The 23,567-nt window shown below is 35.3% G+C and overlaps 1 protein-coding gene across 2 annotated transcripts in view; it reads right to left on the bottom strand.

The window, feature by feature from the left end:
- The window catches only part of LOC106458493 (pericentrin-like), a 153,406-nt gene that overhangs the window by 78,532 nt on the left and 51,307 nt on the right, over positions 1-23,567 (bottom strand). For both annotated transcript variants that reach the window (XM_022384726.1, XM_022384727.1), the window contains one exon: positions 16,170-16,354. In XM_022384726.1, the coding sequence (XP_022240434.1) occupies positions 16,170-16,354 (185 nt within the window). The remainder of the gene's footprint in view (positions 1-16,169; positions 16,355-23,567) is intronic.

The following is a 23,567-nucleotide window of genomic DNA, read 5'->3' as shown; positions in this document are numbered from 1 at the left end:
ATCTGCGCTAGCCGACCCTAATTTAGCAGTATAAGACTAGAGGGAAGATAGCTAGACATCACCATCCACCACCAACTCTTGGGCTACTCTTTTATCAACGAATAGTGGGATTAACCGTCACATTATAACGTCACAAGGACCGAACCTCGAATTTTAGTGCTATTACGCCCTCAAGCTTACAGTTGAGTCACTGTGGATGGGGTTAAAAATTACTGACGTTGCAAGCAGCATGACAGCTTGTATTGATTTTAAGTTTGAAAATTTTGCTGTGTCATTGGGCTCTCCAATGGCACAGCGGTAAAGCTACGGACTTATAACGCTAGAATCCGGTTTTGGATACTCGTGTTCAGCACAGCGGAGATATCCCATTGTGCAGCTTTGCGCTTAACTACAAACAAATAAACTGTGTCATTTGTAGTCTTCCGAAACTCCTGGTTATAGAAAACGAAGTAACTTGGTTATCTAAACAACAAGAAACGCTGAGATCTATGAAGCCTAAAAAGCCAAGAAAATGAACAGTTGACAGTTGTAATAGTTAAATAAACGATCAAATAAAGTGATTGTAACAGAATAGAAATGATTCATCTTATTCATCACGAAAAATGAGACTGTATTAAATTAGAAAAATGAAACTGGACTTCACTCAAAACTATATTTGAATAACATTTGTATGCAAAAAGGTTTACAAAAAACTCACAGTCAGCTAAAGAAATGCAGCTCTGATCGAATTCAACAAACATCATAGACAGAATTTCATAATCATGTCTTGAAAGTGCCAAAGCCGTAGCAGTTTTTTAGAATTCGATTCTCATTCTCTATGTTTGACCAATCAAGGGAGGAATTTCTAATAATTTGATGTATTTCCCATCCAGTGAAACAGTTATGAAATAGCTCATTGAAAATGTAAGAATCAAGGAAGTTGTTGATTTTAGTAAGATAATCTTGTTTATCAAGTACAATAATTGTATTATCTTTGTCCGTTTTATCGATTATTAAACTATCATTCTTAGTTTTAGATTTTATTGATTTCATCAATTTGGACTCCTTATCTTCTTTTTCAACATAGTTCTCAGAAAAAGTATTGTTACGACAGCGGAAGTCACGTGACGCTAGTAACACGTCATGAGCTTCTAGAAAATTTATGTCCCTTCGTGAAGCCTCGAGTGTTTACTAGATATGCGGTGAACTTGTATAAAAGACCGCCAAGAAGTGACGGCAACAATGCAGTTGAATTGCAGACAGAGATAGAGACGAACAGTTGGGTCGAGCGCGTGTGTCGTTCGTTGTGAATTATAGCGTTTGTTTAGGTTATAGCGTGACCGTGGAAATTAAGTGAATTTCAAAGTTTATTGAGAAAGAATAAACTAGTTTTATTTAAGAAAGGACTTGTGTAGCTAAAGTTTCTTCGGAAAGAACTTTTACGGAAAATTAACAAACGAACAGAGACGTAACAGTATGAACAATTTTAGAGCACGTATGCTTTGTTACAGGTTTTAGGTCAATGCTTTAAACCTTTACTTGATAAATTAGAATAATTTTTCGTGAACTTTGATTTTGATGGTTTTGCTAACTTTGGATAAAAATTGGAATGGTATTCTACTTCTAGATCTGAGTTATTTTTACGTTTAGTCAAATTATTCAGTTTTATTTTCTGCTCGCCTAAGTACTGTGTATCAGCTGAATAACGTTTTCACATACAGTGTGTATGTCTCTGTCCAGTGGATCAAGTCCCACTGGCTGAAGCTGGAAAAACAGTTTACTATGTACCAACAGGTGTGCACTTATATTGTCTTGAACGTTGTACCACTTCATCTTTTTAAAAAAATTACATCTACTGTTATAATTTCTAATTATTTATTTTCTACCAGAACAATTTTCTTGAATGAATAAAGTCAGATTTACAAATAAAATTATCTAAATTTAACAACCAGCAATATAATAATAATAATAAAAATCATTATTCAAAGAAGTTTCTGATATATTTCATTCATAAACTTCTTCGAATTATGGTTCTTGATCCTGTTTCCATGAAGGTTTTATTGCTACAATGCAAGTTATATCTAAACTTTTACTATTAAGTTTTCGATATTTCAGCTCAGTATAGCTTAGATAATTGGTCCACAATCATATTTCTACAATACATTACTTTAAGTATGACCACAAAGCATAGGGCATGGCCTGAGCTAGTTGGGGGATACATCAATTCCCAAATACCAGTTTGCTTACTCTTGAATATTATAATGATTAACAGTGCAATGTCTGATCACAGTGCAGGCCACTGATCAGGCATTACTGGGCTTAGATAAAAAAATTTAAAACTCAGTAAGCTTGACATTCACAGACTGTTGTACCTGAAGGCAGTTGTTTATCTGTAACAGTAAACTTGTGAGTTGATAATAATCAAAAGAAAAAGTCCTCTCATAATTGTGATAATTTACTACAGTGATATCATTTCTACATTGTTTCGGGATGTTGTTTTTTATAAATATTGTTGCCAGAAAGAATTTATTGAACAAGATCTTTTACAAATTATGGGTTGAAATGCTGAAATCTGCCAAAAATATTTCATGTAATGAGCCTTTTATTCCTGGAAAAAATCTTCTTTTACTGAATATGCTCTTTCCCACACTCCTCTTAATTTGTTCATTATTTATTTTAGGACAGAGTGTATAAACTAGCATTTCTGAGCTACATTTCATTTGTCAATCTATACAAAAGGTATTGATACCAGATATTCATTGTAAGGATACTATAAAAGTATCTAGGAAGCTCAAATGTTATTTCAAGTATCTCCTTAATTCAACTAATATAACAAAATAATATGTAGCATATTACTTAAAGAGCAATTCACTTCTGGCATAGCCTGATGGTTAGGTGCTCAACTCACAACCTGTAGATTGGGAGATCAAATCCTGTCACTGAACTTGCTCAATCTTTCAGTCATGGGAGCATTGTAATGGGATGATCAATCCCACTATTCAGTGGTAAAGAGTAGCCTAAGAGTTGGTGGGTGGTTGTGTTGGCTAGCTGCCTCACCTCTAGTCTATCATTTCAAAGTTAGGGGTGACTAGGAACCAAATATATATTTCAACCAAGTATATTTTGGCAACTCCAGTTTGATCAGAGGCAGCCCTTCAATAATTTTGTCAATGAATATCTCACTACAGTCAGCAGAAGACATTAACAGCAAATCAAAATTAGCAGAAACATGTTGTGGTAACAAATGTTGATTAATTTAGCTCATATTATATGTTTTATATTAAGTTTAACATGAAGTTCCTTTTAGTGAATGTATGCCTGTTCACGGATGTCCGTAGAAATTTTTCAGGGAGAAAACATTTATAAACACTTTTCTTCAACTGAGCTTTTCAAGCATCAAAATATATGACAAACATATTTAAAATAAGTATCTTTTGAAAAAAAAACTTGATGATCTCTTATAAATGATTAACACATTCTATGAATATTTTGCCCTAACATGAATTATTGAGTTCTAAGATTGTATTTGAGAACACTGTGTTCAGGGTGGTGCAAAAGTCATACACCCCAATATTTTTAAGTCTCACCTTCCTATGATTTTTTTTTTGTAAGTGATATCTCATGGATTACCAGCAGAGCAGAGTAGTTAGGTCCACTAATAACAGGAGGTTCTCAGGCTGTGAGATATATTTCTCCACAAGTTGCAATAGGTGAGCTGAGAAGGAAGACGAGACATCAGTTTACACAAATGACAAACATTTAATAACACTCTCACAATTTACTATACAATGAACAACAAGGCAAGTGATCGTGTGTGTCTGTGAAACTGGCCAGAGCTAATGAAGACTTTAATAAACAATGAGTTTTTGTCAATTCATGTTGTTTCCCCCTTGTAAGTCACACCAAGTTAAAAAATAAACAGTAAATTAAAAACCCCTATATTATGATAAATATAACTGTTTTAAAGTATACCATAAATATCCTTACTGAACTCCAAGATTCTAGCTTGAATCTGTGACAAAACTTCAAGTTCTTAAGCTTTACGAGTGGAGAAAATACTACACTTTAAAATAACTTACGTTTAACATGAATGGATGCTAAATTTGCTTCCTTAAGGTGAGGTTACATACAAGAGTCACACCAATTCTTGCTCTAAATGAAAATAAAGGCAGTTAAAAGACAGCAGAAGATAAAGGCCACTGCTGAATACTTATTGATGGAGTCAAGCAAAAGAACAACTATATTATTATTTCTGCTGCTACAATAATTCTAGAGACACAAATTCTGCACCAAATCTCATCTCTTGAGCCTCAAACATGAGATTAAGTATGTTAATTGGCCTCATACAAAAGCCCATGACTTGTACCCATTAGTTCAGCTACATAGATCGAGGAGTACACAAAATGTGTGACTGACTGCAGCTATTGCCTGATATGCTAACAAGAATGGCACAGCTCATTTAATCAAATGTAGTTTTAACCAATCTTGCAGGAAAAACAATTACTATTCACACATAAAACTCACTTGTCACTTAGAAAAAGCTAACGTAACTCACTTGAGCCCCTCATTGCACCCAGAAGAGGAACTATGGAAAATAACATAATTTTGAAAATTTCACTTTTTTTAACTGATGGGGTGGAAAGCATTTAGTACATCCCTATACCATAATTATATTAATTGGATGGGATACCAATGACCTTGCTAGAATGTGTGAAAGTGATCCTGTTACAACATTGTATCACAATGTGAACAATGCAAATCTTGAAAACCTTTTGAATCACCCTGTACTTTTTGAAAACAGTTAGAATTTTTTGCTCTGCTTTTCTTCATCACTTTTATAGATAAAGTTGTTGTTCTCAAAACATCATTGAGAAGAAATTACAGCTATATCAAATTAACCACTGAATTTGTCTATTATATGTATAACAATTGCATCACACAAACCAATGGAATACAATATTTTTTATGATTTATTAAACAATCACATCAAATAGTAAATGGAGTACATTTTTTGTGATTTGTATATAATCACAACAAATTGGTCAATGGAGTACAACTTTTTCTGTAACTTTTAATTTTGTAACTATTGGTATATATTTTGAATATTTGTTACTTCTTATATTTTTATTTACATTGCAAAAGCAGTCATATTACTACACATAATTACTTTTGTTGTTATTAAGGTCTTCTGTTCAAAATAATGTCACCATAACATGACGAGCTTTGTTTAATAACCCAATATTTTGATCATCTAACATTATTAGGGTGACAAGATGTCCTGGTTTTACTGGACATTTCTGTTTTTTGTACAAGTGTAGCAAGAGAAGTTCTCAGGATGCACAGACCATCCACATAGATTCACAAATGTAACAGGCCTTCTTGACTTGCTCATTGTTGTAATACATATTCTCCTGCTGTCAAACTCTCTCAAAAGTTCCACTTGTGAGAAACAAAGGTCTGCACAGGTTGTTTAGTAGTACTGTAGTAGAACTAGAGCAGATGATGTTATATCTCTCACCAAAAAAAAGTAGTTGAAATTATTTCAAAAACAATGCCAATGTTAATATATTTGGAAATAGTAAATTTAAAATAAAGTTAAATTATTTCAAATCTATAATAATCATACTGAAATTTGAAGCAAAAGCTGGGCTGTCCCAGATTTTTGGTTTAGAAATCTGATCACCCTGAACATTATGTTTTAGATTTATATTTGAAATTTCCAGATGACATTTGTGGCTTACATACATACTTGTATAATAGACAATGATACTCAGATTTCCAGCAACTGTGGATAATTAAGTGAATGCTCTTTCTTTTTTTAAGTATGTTTGCAATGAAGATACTTCTGTATTGATGCAATAGAACAACATTCAATCTTAATGAGTAAGAATAGGTAATGGTTGTCTGTTTCAAGATGAGGAACCTTATTTTATGTCAACATACTATTACTACATATTTTTCAAGTGGTAAGAAAGAACAATACAGTAAACTTGAAACTATGTTTTATTTTTTTTTATAATATTCTGACTATAAAAATAACTTACTTTTAATGTGAATGTTAACTTTTTTTTTCTTACTACACCTGCGCAGTTCATACTCATAGGGCTATTTTTATGTTGATTCTTTAAAGTTGAGATCTCCACACACTAAATATTTTAAGTTCTTCGCAACCAACATAAGCTCTTTAAAGCCATTCAAGCATTGCAGAAATGTACAACCCATTTAAGCACCGTTATATTAGTTGGAAACACTTTGTTTTATTAGAGTAAACAGTGTATGTTTATAACAGTCTCCAGCCTTATTATTACTGATTATAGTTTAACAAGCCGCTAAAGAAAAAATGGCTACAAATATTTTACCAAAACCTGGACAATACTAGTGAAAGCAGTACTGAGTATGTCAGAGGGTTGTTTTAAAATTAATTCAAGCATATTCATTTTTTCTCCCTGAGGAATCTTTCAAAGTCCTTCACATTCCACCATTGAAAAAAATCCAGTGTTTTACTAATGTGCATTAATTGAACAATAATTTGTGCAACTTATAGCGCGTTAATTGGAAAATGCCACGTTGGGAATTCATCATTTCTCGAGTTCGCTATTCATTGTTTTTATATTCTAGTTTGCTATTGTACTTTTGTTTCTGTCGTGGTTTTCTAATAGACGATTACCATAGTAGATTTCTCTACTCTTGTGAGTGGTGATTTATTCTACTGATTTTCGTACTTGGTTGAAATTTTTGTTTCACAAGCCTACAGAAAAATTGGCTGGGTATTTTGCTAGTTTGTGAACATAATTAGTAGCGAGTTGAAAATAGGATACAATGAATCGTTTGAAAAAGGTACAGAAACCTAAAAAAATCTTGGTTCAGCAATTTAGGGATATAAGTAACTGGGTAATGAAAGGTCTTTTCGAAGAGAAGTTCTGACATGCACATTAGGCTTAACATCACCCTGGATTTTTTTTTTTCTTTTTTAAGTAATGTATTTGTTTTTATAAGAAAGATCACTAGTCAGTAATTATAAAGATTCTGAAGTCATGTACAAAATACATTCTACATTGGCTGTCTTGTCTCAAACAGCTATACAACAAAATTTTTTTAAAGAAAATCATCTTCAACCTTGGAGGAAAAATAGTTGTAGTTAACTTTGATACATACATTTGAAACTTTTTATCAAGGGTTATCTTTTAACATTTAATGTTGGCCAAACTTCTATCAATTTTACAGCTACTTGTATAAAATACACAGATATGCTGATAGTAGCTTTAAATGAACGTATGTATAAATATACATATAAAATTAATTTATAAAGGGGAATAGGAATCGTCACAAAGAGTATAGAAACAAGTTGAATCAAAATGCAAAGATTATATTATATTTTTTAAGCCTACAACAAGGGACTCTTTTAAGAAAAAAAAAATTGAACAAATTAGGTTGGAAATAGTATATATTATTTGCTCAAGCTACAAATCCCTATTTTGACTCTATGTCTACAGTTCTTATCAATTTTATTAGAGTCAAAATAGGGATTTGGAAATTGAGAAAATAATGTAGACAATATTTCCAGCTCAGTTTGTTTACTTTTTTTTTTAAGAGTCCCTGGTTGCAGGCTTGAAAATATAATTTTTACATTTTGATTCAACTTGTTTCTATACTCTTTTTGACGATCCCTATTCCCCTTTATAAATTAACAATTTTTAATTATCTAGTTCCTTAAGTTTTTTTATGGAGAATAAATTTTAAGCTACATATGTGCATATGCATTCAGTTGAATGTTACATGTTTTTCAGCTGCATGTTACATGTTTTTCAGGCGGTTTTGTGTAAACAATCATTGAATACAAAGGAAGCTGCTCACAACAATATTGCAAATATTATGTATTTATTTATAGCCACGTAAATCAAGTTTTTAAATAGGTCGTAGACATTCGCAGCATTTCACATTTTTATTTTGCAACACCAAAAATAACTATAAATATGGAGCTGAACCTTTTGATTCTGGTTTTACTCACACTGGTTTAGGAATTACTATTACCATGAAAAGTTCTAACCATCAGAGTTGCAGTAACTTTTTTTTATTTTCTAGACTTAATAAAGAAATGTCAAGGAAAAACATGACTTGTGTAAACTTTCTTATTACCTGCTTTTGTATTAGTTATGAATTTATTTATGTGGCATAATATAAACTTAAACTGCAGGTACAAAGATAATCATATACACATTCATAAAATCAACAAAATCATAATCTCTGCAAATTTTCAGCTTAAAATATAAGTAGTTAATCTTAAAAGCATTTTACACAATAAACATATATGAAAAATAATATATTCACTAATTTTAAAACAACTAACAGGTGTGAGTAAAGACAAAGAGTTGATAAGGGTTTGCAAGACTGTAACAAGTACACTTAACGATTGTTTGCTTTTAGTTTAAGAGGTTTGGATATCTTCTCATTGCATTCAAAATCCTGAAGTTCAAAATTAGATTTCCATAGCTGAACCCACACAACGACGTGACAAAGTTGTTTCAGCTGCAAAAAATAAATAAAAAGAAAAATCTTGTTAAGAAAAAAAATTAGTCAAACTAATTTCTGAATACAGTTAAAGACTTCATACATAATCATCTAAAAAAAATCTTAATTTTGAATGACTGGTTTATAATGTAACAAATATGACAATGAATAAATCATCTCAATAAATAAATCCAAAAAAGAGTTCATAATCTTCCTAGGTAAAGAAACCTAACTGAAAATTATAATTATAGTATATATTTAAAGATTTTGAGGGGATTTATTTATCCAATTCCAATATAAATAGTATGCTTTATATGATAATTACTTATGACACTCAAAGTGGGAGTTCATTATTTTACCATCTCAGTTACTGACAATAAATTTTATCATAAATATACAAATATAGAAGTAAAGTACGTATAATATTTCATGTATCTATGTATGGACATATTTGGCTACTGTTCAGATCCCTCACTACAAAACAAAAGTGGTTTGATAGCAAACATTACTGACAAAACCAAACAGTGGTCTAAGTTTGGATTGGTCTGAATATTACAGATATTTGAAAAAAAAGGACTGTTAGCTACACAGACAAAATATATATATATATATAACTATACAAGAATTCTTGCTGAGTAGTGATAGTAATACAAAGGTTTTAGAAATCTTTGAATCCTAAAATATATTCTAAGGAATAAACAGACAACAAGGGCTAGAATGTCATGCTTACTTACCTGTAAATTGTGAGTATATTTTTCCAAACTACAAGTCAGAATTTTTGCTTCTTGCAGTTTTTCCATTAGTGCACATTTTGATGTACCACAGAATTGAATCAAAATTTAAAATTGCAAAAGTAAGTTACTGAACTCTTTCAAGTAACTATGGGCCAATTCAAGTCTCATTAAGATCATTTTGATCCTTTATTATGCACAAAAGTAGAATTTCTATCCCAATCTTGTTTGATAACATATAGGTAAACATGGAACTTTCTCTGTTCATCAGAGCACTCCTCAAATATATTTGTTGCAGCATGCACAATATGTGTACTACATCATCAAAAAACATCTATGAATCAGAACACCTTGTTTTTGTCTCCTTTAACCCTTTCCACACGGGTCATGGGTCAAAGGCCATGTCATCGAGTTTGTTGACTCGCATTCAAAATGTTACTGAACTACTATTTCATGAATTTATGTCAATAAGTTTTTGATTCAAATTTTAGTATTATACCTTACTCAATTTCTTAACTTAGAACACATTTAAACATTGATTTTTGTGCATCACGTGATATGTTGAATGCAGCACTGGTTCAAATTAGATGTTTGTGTTGTCAAAATACTAAGTCTATAGTTTCATTTGAAATAGGACCTCAATTTACCAATATTGACAAGCTAGAATACAAAATACAAGCCTCTTATCATTTCAGTTTGCTAAGATATTGCTCATGTAATAAGTCAAACACAGTGGTACCCTGCCCACCTCTTTCAATTTTTGGAAACGAACCCTTATATACACTTACTTCTATGTATGACATGAATAACCAATTGAAAGCTCTGTATGTTGCCCTAGTGGCTTTCTCAGCCATTTCAATGTGTTTGGACACCATCTATTTCTATTGAACCAAGATTTCAAGGAGGTAGGTTGTGTCTTTAGTCTGCTTGAAATTTCATATTTTTTTAGACTGAAATATAGCTTAGTTACCAAGTTTGATAAATTATAGTGGAATAAACAAGCACAAAATGGTTATGAGGTCGGTCCTAAGGACTGAGCCTGTGCTGAAAGATATATAACATCAGATCCACAGTAGAAGGAGTGTCTATACATCATCTAGATTGAGTGGTAGAGAAAGAGGAGGTGTCAGTAGGAGTGGGGTGAGGAAAGAGAGACCAAAACCTTGGAAGTTTGGAATTCAGGTGGGTGGCAAATGTATCCAGTTCTGGAGTATCCCACTGGGCTTGAAGATCTATGGGTCGAGGCCTCACTTCATTGGGAGAATCTTGTCAGGGCACAATAAAAGATCCAAGACAAGATTCAGGTCACCTGGTATAAGACATGCAATTAACCAAATGTGATGGCTACGGGCCCAAAATAATAGGTCCAACATGTGGAAACAAAGAGACCTCGACAGAGTGCCCCTCGCTGAGTGATGTATGAGACAACCATTGAGCTGTTGAAATCGATCATAAATGACCAGTTCTGAAGAGACAGAAGGAAATGAACCAAAGCCCAATGAACAATGACAAGTTTTAAGAGATTGATATGTAAAGACGACTCCAATACAGACCAACATCCTGAAATCTCCTGCGTGTTCAGACATGTACCCCAACCAGAAAGAGAAGCATCTCTGAAGAGGTGCACCTATAGACAAGGAAGAGGAGCACTCACTGTGGTGATGTTTCCATTCAACAACCAGTAAAAGTCCACATGAAGGGAAGAAGTGAGATGGATGGGGCATCCAAGGGATCCTAAACAAGGTTCCACTGATCTTATAAAGCCCACTGAAGAGGTTGCATGTGGGCTCGACTGAGGAGAATGAGGATTTTCAAAGAAGCCCATGTCCATGGTGAATCAAGGAAGCAGTCTAGGAAGCAGTTCAAGGAAGAAAGATTGATGATGGAGTGTTTGTTCCTGGTCTTCTTTGGGACAACAAACAAATGGGAATAGCAACCTAGCTGAGAAGTATCCACCAATTCCACTTGTGAAGAAGATCTAGAATCTCCTCAGAAAACACTGGAGATCCCAAGGAGAAGGGAAGGATATGGGATGAGGGTACAGGTTAGGACATGGTGGCAAAATACAAAAACATGGTCCCCACCAGACCCATACCTACCAAACACTCACCAGGTCCTCCAGGGGCACTGAAATCTTTGAAGAAAAAATCGACAATTAACCGCAGAGACTCGAGTAGCAGAAACCAGTAAAGGAAAGGAAGGAGGGGAACAAGACACAGGAATAGGTTCAGAAGGAGGTTGAGACAAACAGGCAGCCTATGAAGAAAGGGAGGTGTGCAAACAGGCAAACTCAACTTTGGACTCTAATGAGTCAGGGACACTCCCAAAGACAACTTACTTTAAAAAGAGAGCCATACATAAGTCCTGTAAGGAGGTTGGGGATAAACGGACACAGGAAAAGTGCATCCATGACCAAAAGATCCCAGCAAGAGAGGAGACATGTTCGAAGGGAAAGTTTAGAAGAGGACAAACATGCAAGAGTGGAAAAAATTAGGCACGAGTTTTCATCAAAAACCCCTCCGGGGAATGATGAAGATCCTCAGACAAAAGGTGAATCAAGGAAAGAGAATGACTGAGGGAGGCGGATATGGGAAAACTGAGGTTGAGAAAACATGACCAGAGTATTGGAATCTGAACCCGACAGAAGCAGAAGAGTAAGCATGGGCTTCCATATTACAGTGAGGTCAAGGCATACTGACTCCATAATGTAATTGTTCCACAAACCTATAGGCATGAACCCCAATGTCTGGTGAGGGGGGGGGGGGGTAAGATATTGGTATGAAGGTGTCTCACTCATTGCTCTAGCTTCAACATCTCAGAAGGGTGGGCTGCACCACTCCAACTCTCTTTTCTCCCACCCAGCCATTTTCTTCATGCTTGACAATCTTTCCCACTGTACAACCTAGTATTAAAAAGCCTATGCTACACAGTTCAAAATCTACTACATGCACCCTTTAAAATCCTGTTTGGCAAACTGACCTGGCTATTCACTGATGAATGGAATAAATCTAATATTCGCATCATAGGTTATGCTTGCATACAATTGCAAACGACCAACCCCCATACATATAGTGTGTATTTTCTCTCCCTCCAGTATTGCAAAAATCCTACACAGTACACACATGGCAGTATTGGAAACATCACTTCTCAATTCCACGCATAGCACATGAAGCATGAGATAAGGCGGGAGTTGTCTTATGGTGTCAGGTATTACAATAGGTTTAATTGGAAGAACTATCTATCATCGTCAAAAACTTTTTGTCTTTTAAGTTACTGCAAGAAATATTGAGCGTTTTTAACACAATTTATTTGGAGGAAATTGCCCAATAATGTGTTTCAGAGAAATTTCAAAGTGAATTTATGAGCAATTAAATTGCTAGTTTAAGTAGTGGCTTTTCGTTTTGATCCCAATCAAAGAAGTTCCGGTAGTAACACCTTGCATTAGCCTTTTTGTTACCATAACTGCTATCCATCATGTGCAATGTACAAAAATTTGACGAAGTGTTTCAGTCATGACCTAGCCTAACCCTTTGCAACTTTGGGTCAGGAATTCAATCATGTTATATGGAAGATGGTTGGATAAGCTTATAGACTGCTGGAATGACTTCCGAAAATTCGTGGGATTTCTGTTGTTTGTTTAACTGATAGATTCTTGAGATTAAGAAATAAGTCTACTGACATTAGTTCTAAGACATTTTGATAGGCCCTAGGCCTAGTCCTGGATAGATTAAAATTAGACAAAACAACAAATAATGAAGGACATTTCTCTTTCAAATTTCATTCATTTATTTCAGTTTCTGCAATGGACACTTATCTTACCTTGTAACAGCACCCAAGTTGAGAGCACAAGGGTCCTTTTGAATCTTAATAAAAAGGTATAGAATTGCCTAATCCTGAGGTAGGATAAAAACTGAAGTCCTTGAGCTTTTACGTGAAAATGTGCTCCTTCAACTAAACTCCACCCTGCCCCTTTTTCAATGAAACTAAGGGTCTGTCACTTAAAAGGGAAGAATCAAAGAAAATGAGAGACAAAGACAAAACACAACAAACCTGGTTCATCAACTCCAGGAAAGGAGAAGGAGGCCTGGGTGCATCCACTAGAGCTAAGTGTGACTGTGTGGCATAGGATGGGGGGAGGAAACAGCCTGTCGAAATCATCATCCTCTAGTTCAGGTACTCCTAAACAAGGCATGATGGGATAATCTTCAGGCTAATCAGAAGCATGCATGAAGGTAGTCAGTTCCAAGTGAATCAAACCAAAGCCATTACGTTTTCCACTGATAACTGCGAACCCAAAGCCATTGTAGATAAAGTACAGTTAACTGCAGTAGAAATAGCAGTGGTAGTAGTTGTAACATTAAACTCAGAATTCATGATAACTATGAGCAGAATTAGAAAAATCTACAAAGGGAGCTCCAAAGAAACATGTAAGAAAATGAAAGACATGTAATATTAACATGTATAAACGAAATTTCTAAAACTGAAGAGGAGCAAACATAAAAAAAAAGTTCTCATAGAAAAGGTAATAGACTGAAAATTCTGTAAAGTAAAGCTTGAGCAAAAAACATGTTTTAACAACATGAGTACCAATTGAGAAGTAAGGTTGAGCTAAGCTGCATAGAGGGAGTAAGCTGTGCTAGGAGTTGTGTGCGCTCCTAATGGTAGAGGGTTGTTGCATGCTATCATGCACTTGGCTTAAGTAAAAACACATGAGGGTAGGTGGGAGTATTAAGGCTTGTGGCAAGCAAAAATTTGTGCATATAGAAGGCAGTAAAAGTAAAAAAAAGAGAGAATAATTTTAGTGTCTTAACCTGTTTTTATATAACAGCCCCTCCATACAGGAATCACTCAAGTAACCCTCTTTATGATATCTTTCTACAACCCAATGTCCTTTTTAAAGTATAGAGCTCAACACCAAACACAGTACTCTAAATAATTCCTAACCAGAGATCTCTAAAAAAAAAGAAGCAATAACCTCCTTTTTGTTCCCAACAGAAAGAGTAAACTGTCTGGTATTCTTAAGAGACTTGTCAACCAAGACATCCTCCATAACACTAATGAGTTGATTTCCATCAAGGTGGCAAAGTAGCCCACATGCATTTATCATATTCTTAGCACAACATAGTGTCATCTGCCATTTATTTGCCCAATTCATCATATGAACCAAACTCTTTGTAAAACAACAGCGCCTCCTCACCCCAAACTAAGCCAAAACCTTTTATCAGCAAACTTGATGAATTTCCTTATAAGTATTGTAACTGTACATCAAAAGGAGTAAGAGTCCCAGAACAGAGACCTGAAGTACATTTGCAACTCCAATCTAATTTGACACAACTCCATTTATTATATGCATGATGAATATTCTGGTTACCAAATTAGAAACATATGAATTAGCAATTATTACAAATATTATCAATTTTGTTATTATGTTTTAATCCTTTTTCATGATACCAACGTTTATTTTTCTAAAGCAAATATATCTACCAATGTACCTTTCAAGCAGTTCCGGCAACAAGAGGTTGGTCAAGGTTTGTAATCCTTGAAGTAGTTTTATCTTTTATTATTTTTGCAAAAAAATGTTTAGCATTTTGTGAGCACGTTATCTTCACGTGAAACTATAAATGAACAAGCTTAGATCCCATATCTTTAGTATTTCGTTATGTATTGATACAAGTTTTTTCTTAAAGAGCAAACATTTTCAGAAAAATCAGCTATTGTTTAAACTAAATTTATAAACCTTTACTTACAGTATAAAATACATGAAATATATATACTACATATAGGCTTGTGCATATGATAAGCATGGTACTACTATAGGCCTAATGGAATGCTTCTTTCTTTGGATTATGGTCAAAGCTTTTCATAAAAAAAAAATAATTAATTAGTCCATTTTCTTTAAATCATCTCATTTGTAACAGTTGTGATTAACTAAAATCTGTATTAAATCTTTACTGAAGTATAACCTGATCAAAACATTTTACGTGCACAAAAACAGCCAAGCTAGAATAAACAGGTCAGCCATATCATGTTGTGGTATCAAAATAAAAGAATAAAATTACATAAAAGGGCAAACCCTGCAAAAAATGTAATGTAAAGTTACTAAGTTAAACAAAACAAAATTGGGGAAAAAATTGACATCCCATTTTTATATTTGAGTTATTGTTTGTTCTAGTTGAAATAAAAAAAAGGGGTCAATTGATGAGGAGCAAATACAAATTTTAAGTGGTTTGTTGATCAACAGAATTTATCAATACCACTCCTTTTCACAGTGGAAATTTTGTTTTGTGCAAATCCTTCTTCTTTTACTAAATGTTTTTCCCATTCAACAAGAAGAAAAAAAGAGCAATAGTTTTACAACTGTCTGACTGCTTACATCTCTTAATCAAAAACAGATATGAAGCTGCTGTAAACATGTTGTGATCTGTTCAGAAACATGAGAATACTGCCATTCCAGGATTTGGAAAAGCTGTGCCAATACCCCAGATTTTGACAAAGTTTGGCCTGTATACAGAGTCATGCAGTGTTGCTCCTGCTTTCTAACTTGGCTGGAGTGACTGTAGATATGGTTCTTAAACAGTTGGTGAAATGAGTAGTATATCTACATGTTTTGTAGTGTTTGTTGATTTGCCGTACAACTTACTCTAGTAGATTTAATCAAAATCACAAAAGAATCAGTTATCACATACACATATACATTCTTCTGATGTTTCAGTCCTTATTTTTTTCCCTAATAAATATTTATGTATGTACTTTACAATAGTTTATTGTATTTATATTTTAGTATCCTGGCAATAGTACTTCTAGTTTTAATATTTAGTAGTATATTTTTAGTTTGTTTCTGTAAGTCATAACTTTCTATACAAAACATATTTAATTATCATTGAATTTCACTTTAGAATTGAAAATTCACATGATAGTCATTTGGATGCTAGATGAGTATGTACAACTAACCTGTGTTCCCTCGCTGTACACCTTGTCAAGTAGTTTCTGTAGCTGAGGAGGAATGAGGCTGTCTTTGTTATCTATAGAACTAGAAGTGAAGTCTGAAACAGGAGCTTCTTCCTCAGAATTACATAGGCTCTCACTACTACCAGTGTTGCTTTCCTTGTATGGAGTTTGTAATTTTTCTTTGTACTCTAAAATAAACAGAACATTCCCAATTTAACAAATAAAACAAAAGTTACTCAACAGCTGAATGTTATTGATAAGTAATACCATACTTAAGAAATCATTAACTTCCATAATTATTTCTACACCATCTACTTTTCAAAGTGAAACAAGAAGTAGTTTTTCTTTCTATATAAATAGGTTGCAGAAAAACCCTTTCACAGATCTCCATCTCAAATACACATGCTGACACAACTTGCACTTTTACATTAGATTCTATAAACTTCCTATCTGGGGTGATCTAGATTAGCTCATAATTAGTTCTGCATTACATGTAGTTGATTTTAGTTAATAGAAACATATGGTTCCTGTTCAGTATTATTCAATCTGTGGTATGTTCAAATTTATAATTGGCGAATAATTGTTATTATCTCTCCCAATAGCCTGGAACTCAAAATTGAAAACTATTCAATGATTTTATATGAACACCATATCTCGTGTATAAAAGCAATGATGTACTGGCCAACTGGGCCAATAGCTACTCACTGTATTACTGTTCCCCCTTTTAGTGTGTGTAAAGTGTAATTCACTTGTTGTGTGCTTCATTAATATTTTTAGAACCTAACACTATTCTGCAGTAACTCTATGCATTTATTAACCTAGCACTAATACCTAACTAATTTATTTTCCTACACATAATCAAATCAGTACGGAATTTAATAAAGGGAAGGAAAAATTGTTTAAAAACCTTAGTTACAACATTTTTGATATTTTCATCTTAAGTAAAATTCAATAAACAATATTGTTTCATTTTGCTAAATGATTACACTTTAAACTTAGTTGTGACTTAGGAAATATAATTCACATTTTTCTTACCTGAAAATGTATTTGTGGCAGATACTCACCTCTCACACAGTCAGCTATCTTCCATGTGCATCTTGCCAAAGAGATTTGCATGCCACTAGCCTTGAGACAACTCCCACCTAATTTCACTTAATCTAACATGAACTGCACTACTGCATGATGATGTAATGATGTGGCAAAGCCTTCCACTAATAGAAGGGCAACACACCTTCATGTGCAATACCCCCCATGCATTTCTACTTGAGAAATTCATTCTTTGATGAGGCAAGTTTGAATACAAAAGTGAGAAATACATTTTCAGGTAAAGAAAATGTTAATTTTCAAGAAAATACCCCACCTCTTCATACAGTCAGTTAGAATCCCACGTTAAAGTGGTGGAAGGGGCAGAGCAAAGTTTTACCTAAATGAGCTTCCTTCGGAAAGTACCCAAAGGATGCCCATGGAGTGTAATATCTGATGACAGGGGCTTCATAGGGAGACCCATCTCATCTTGTCTAGCATATATTCTTCACCCAGGAAGAAAGGGAAGAACAGACAAATGAGTGTCATGTATCACAGGAATGGGCAGAATAAGAACATGGTCATCCAAGGACTTGCACACAGAAGATCAGAGAGCCAATATGTGTAGTGTGGTTGGGGTGCATTCAGAGGGCACAGTAGTCATGCCACAGAGGGTGATATGGTGTGTGCACACCTTGACTCAACTAAACAGACATCAGCTGCAGGAGAAAGGCACGGTATAGTAATGCATGCTTGCCTCAACTCAACTGAATGAATGACACCTGCAGAAGGAGGGCATAGGTGTATAGTGTGTTCTCACCTAAACTCTACTGAACAGACATGACCACCACAGAAGGAGGACACAGTATCATAGTGCATGTCCACTTCAACTTAACTGATTCAGGATGCAGGAGGACACAAATGGCATATGTCATAAGTATAGCTATATGAAGGGTGACCTGTACTACACTTACAGTGTTACCACCACCTGACTTCCCACTGTATTGGTACTCAATTGTATATTGCTCCAGTGCACAAATCCATTCAAAAAGGGTTTACCATGGTCCACCAAACCTGCAACTAGGAACTTTAAGTGGCAAGGGTCTTCTGTGCTCCACTTGATGAAAAGTGAGGGGAATTCATGGTAGGGAGACCTGAAGAAAATGCCTGGATCCCCATCAATCCTTCAGTCCAGAAAGGTCTATACTGAGCACAATGCAATGGGTGACTGGGAAATCTTATTCTGAAAAACCAGCAAGTACAAGCCAGGGAAGCAGGCAGAACACACTCCTGATGCTGGCTTTTTCCATGATAGTTCAAGGAATAGGTATGGTCGTGATCAGACAAAAAGATAAATATATAGATATATCACGAAGATAACTCAAGTGGTTTTGTGGAACTCCCCGTCTCACAATGTGCATATATAAAGCCAATACAGATGGTATAAACACTTTCTGTTATCCTGGTTTGATGCAGATTTTGGGAAATAAGTATACCCTGGATCAGACAAAAATGTAAATTTAAAGATATACTACATTATCATTTGATAAGATCCTAAGAATGCAAAAGGGGCACTGAAAGAGAAACAATGGAAAAAGGAGGTCTGTGAATAGGCACACCAAACAAGCCAACAGGTCATGGGAGCCAATTTGGGTTCAAACAGTCCAATAGGTGAGAGAGAATGAAGAGAGATAGAAAAGAAATACAGGCAACCTCCAAAGCAGTTAAAGACTGAGGAAGGAGAGATTGGATACATAAATTCAGTAGAAGAGAGTGCGAGAAGAAGGAGGGAAGAAGTCAGGATAAAGACTGTACAAGAGACAGGAAGTCAATGGATGGAATGGGGCATGCACCAGATCTTGTAAGCCTAATTAAGGTCTCAGTCAGGCATTGGAGCCAGATAAATTGTGGAACAAAGTGGAAAGGACAGAGAAAAAACACCTCATAGTACCAAGAAAGGAGAAAGGCCATGGATAAGCCTTCCTAACAATTAGTAGAGGTACAAACCGATAAACCCATGATGAACAGTCAAGGAAAAGAGGTAGAAAGGTAGCCATAGGATGACTGTCGGATGAAAGGAGTGACAGAAAGACAGATGATAAAAGATCTGCCAAAGTTGTTGGTAGAAAAGAGCAGTGGAAGAAGAAGAAGAATGGAACTTGAGGAGTTATACAAAAGGGAAAAGTCTAGCCCAATGAGTGACATATTAAACAAGTTCCATACACATGGAGGAGAGAAAATAACCCTCAAAGAGAGAGAGAGAGGAGATTGAGGAAAGAAAAAGGGTTCAAATACTAATGGACCAAGGCTGAGCTGAACAAGGAGGAGCAAACAACAGAACTTGAGAAGGAATGTTTGTACAGATGAGGATCAGAGGGAGTACATAAATAGGAGAACAGGCATATAGAAAAAGAAAAAACAAAACCATAAGGAAGGAAGCCTGGAGTTGTCAACAGTAGCAAATGTATCTAAAAATGGCACGACCAACCAAGAGCAAACCCCACAAAAGACCTGGGGTATAGAAAACACACTATCAATAGAATGCAGACTGACCAAAATAGATTTTCCATTATCCAGATAAAAGCTCTTGGCAAATGAGAGGCAAGAAGATCAACATGATGTGAATAAGTCCAGAGTAGTATGACAAATGTCTGATAGTAAAGGGCCCTTGAACAGGAGCCTCATAGACAGATAGGGTAAGAAACAACTGTGTAAGAGACTGAGTGGAAAAAGAACAAGTATTCCACCATAAGGAGCAGGAAAATGCCCAAAGAACAGAGAGATGGTTGCACCCATTAAAATAGAAGGAGCACATGACAAGCATTGAAATGTTGGAAGTCCTACCCTCAAAAGAGAGGGAAACAATGAAGAAGGGAAAGATCCTGTGTGAGAATCAGTAAGTTATTGAAGAAAGTTGACCAGACACAGTCTAATCACCAATACAATACCAAAAGAAGATGCTCTCAAAGGGAAAAATTGACTCTAAGAATGAAAACCATGGGTCTATAAGGTCCATTGTTGGAGACACATTAGTGATTACTCCAAATGGATGAGGGGGTTCAAGGGAAGCCAGAGCTCTTAGAAGCAAAAAAACCACTTGTATAGGGAGAGAATGAGACTTGTAAAACCTGGTGGCCAGATATGCTATAGCTCAAAAATGGTAGGCCAAACTTGGTTGAGACAAGAGAAGAAATGTCCAAAAGTACCAAACATTAAATGGGTGTGAGATAGGACACAGATCTCATGACAAGCATATCCCCCAAACCAAGTACCCACAGGAAATGAAGGAAGGCAGGAGAAGAGGAAACATCCAAGAATAGACTAACAGAAGAAAATAGTCTGAACAAGGAATACCAATCCCAGGGGTGTGAATATGGCAAGCAAAGGCTCACACAATGCCAAGAAATATATAAGGAGGCTGATACTGGGTTGGTAGGAAAGCAAGGAACATGAAAACATGAAAATGAAGGAGGAGCAGAAAACAAAGGGAGGACATGCCAAAAAGGATGTGTAGGAAGGCATACAGGAAAGAGGAAAACAACCTGACCCGATGAGTCTCAACAGCAGAGGAACAAAGGATGGAGGGATAGGGCAGAAAAAATGGAAGAGGCCAAACAAAGAAGGGAACAAACATCTACAGAAGCACTAAGAAGTGCTTCAGATAAAAGATAGAAATAGGACAGGGCATACAGAAAAGTAGAGAGAAAAATACAAAAAATGTGAAAAAGAAGAACTAGAAAGTGAAATAGAAGTAAGGGGCTCAATCCCCAAGCTGGTCAGGTACATACCAATAAGAGGGAATAGGGAAGAAAGTCTATAAATCAAGACAAATAGAATTACAAATGTAAGGGGACGAGGCATTTGGGCATGAGAAAGGAGCTAAATTAGCTAAAGGAAACAGTATAAGACTAACAACAAGCAAGAAGAAATTATAAGCCCAAGAACTGTAATCAGAAAGTGAGAAAATGAAAAACATAACGATCACAGGCAAAAGAGATGGAAAGAAACATACCTGAGAACTAAATCCAACACTGGTTCTCACTGCTGCACATTGCAACAGTGTCTCGTAAAACCTTCACTTTCTTGTCCCCAACATAGACTTCACATACTGGCATATTATAATTTGTTGGCGCCTCTTGATATTTGTCACATGCTCCTATCACTATTGGCACTGTCGATCATGCTTTTTTTGTGTTGAATTTGAAGAGTAGTCTTTATTCTCTTTCTTCTGGCAGCAGCATCCATAGTGCCAGTCACTCTTTTCCAGTTTTTTACCAGCACTGCCTTAGTAAATAGCTCCAGCTGCTATATGTTGAGGTTTCTCCTTCGCATTGTGTCCAATTTTTATAACAAACTTAGCATCTCTTCTCCCTTCTATCTATTAACCTCCTGTCACCTTCAGTAAACTCCTGCTTCTGGTCAGCCATTACTGGTTTCCAATTTAACTGGACATTCTTGGACTTGCCAGTTATAATACCTCCATGGGCTTCCATATATTGTTTTACCAGCTTGATCATCTTGTCTAGGTCTTTTGGTGCTCTTTCCTTTAGGAACACTGACATGTCAATTGAGCATGTGATCATAATAGGTACTAATAGGTCTGTCAGTCTCTCAAAACTATTTTCACACATGGCCATATCAGTTCATCTGGCAAAATATCACTGCAGATGTGCCACAAACTAAAATACAGTTTCTTCAGTGTCAAGTTTGACTCTTCTGAACTTCCAACGAAAACCTTCTTCAGTAAGTTCATATCATTTCAGTAAAGTTACTTTTAATTTGTCATGATTAAGGCATCTTCTGACATCATGCCTGCATATACTAGTAGACCTTTTCCTGTGAGAAGTGGGCTGAGACAGACTGCCCAGTCACCTTTGTCCCAGTTCTGACTTTGGGCAATTTTTTTCATATCCCTACAGGAAAGCATCCATGTCATGTTCATCAAATTTGGGCAGGTTGTGTTGGCTGGCCCTGACTCCAATGTCATTCTTGGGTCCTTCTTCCTTCGGTTGGGTGAGTTTTGCTATCTCAATTTATGCTCTTATTCTCTCTATTTCTAGTCTCTCTTCTCTTTCTTTTTCTTCTTTCTCAACTTGCACTCTTTTTCTATCTAGTTGCAGTATCTCCCTTTCTCAATTTGTTTGGTTTGGTTTGTTAAGAATTTTCGGAAAAGCTTCACGAGAGCTATCTGCACTAGCTATCCCTAATTTTGCAGTGTAAGACAAGAGGGAAGGCAGGTAGTCATCACCACCCACCACCAACTCTTGGACTACTATTTTACTAATGAATAGTGGGATTGACTGTAACATTATAACGCCCCACAGCTGAAAGGCTGAGCATCTTTGGTGTGATGGTGATTTGAACCCGCAGCCCAAAGATTGGGAGTGGAGCACCTTAACCACTTGGCTATGCCGGACCTTCTCAATTTGTGCTCTTATTCTTTCTATTTCTATTCCCTTTTCTTCTTTTAGTTTTTCTTCATCTCTTCTCTGCCTATACTCTTCTCTCTCTAGTTCTTGTTGTTGTTTAACAAACTCTCATAGTTCACTGTCTTTTAACCCAAGACGTTCTCCAATGTCTATCAATTTATCAAAATTTGGTGTGGTTAATGGCATGATTGTGATCTCTACACTATTTTCATTATTAATACAGTTGTGCATATATAGGCCTACTTATCTCTGCTGTCATTCATGTTTTCTTCTATTGCCGTTTACCACTGTATAATCCTGGCTTTGGTTTGCCAATTGTCAGAATTTAAAACATGTAATTCTTTTTTTTCACCAGTTGTCAAAATAAAAGGGTGTTACTTATATTTATTAATAGTATAAATATATACTATGCTGTTGTTGAGCTTAGGATTCTTCTACAGTTGGTGTCTGTGGCTTGTTAGTAACAAATTCAATGACAGAAAAACAGCACATACTTCACTTGTTTTCAAAATAATATATATATATATATTCATATTCGGAACAACAAATTCTTCACACTATGAAGATTATAGGCATATCATAAACACTATATATGTAGTTCTTCTTCTTCTTGGCAAAAGTCCACTTAGGTCTATTCAGTTACTTTAGAATTGCAGTTGACAAGCCAAACTATCTTCTCCTTTACCATCACACTAGTATTCTGTGTGTGATTCACTTACAACTGTGGCACGAGTTACCGTAATCATTTGATCTTCTTTCTCCTAATTATCCTCCATTCATTTTGTCAAAGTGCACTCAGACTGATTCAATTACTTTAGAACCATGCTTTGATGGAATAATTCTTCTTATCTCTAGTTAGTCTTACTCTAACATATTAAACGTTAGGCCTATCACTTCTATGGTAGTTAACTTCACGCTGAACTTTTCCTTGGCCTGTAACTTTACTCTT

Source organism: Limulus polyphemus, unplaced genomic scaffold (genome assembly GCF_000517525.1).
Source record: "Limulus polyphemus unplaced genomic scaffold, Limulus_polyphemus-2.1.2 Scaffold474, whole genome shotgun sequence".
Lineage (NCBI taxonomy): Eukaryota > Metazoa > Arthropoda > Merostomata > Xiphosura > Limulidae > Limulus > Limulus polyphemus.
This window is presented reverse-complemented; position numbering and strand designations above follow the sequence as displayed.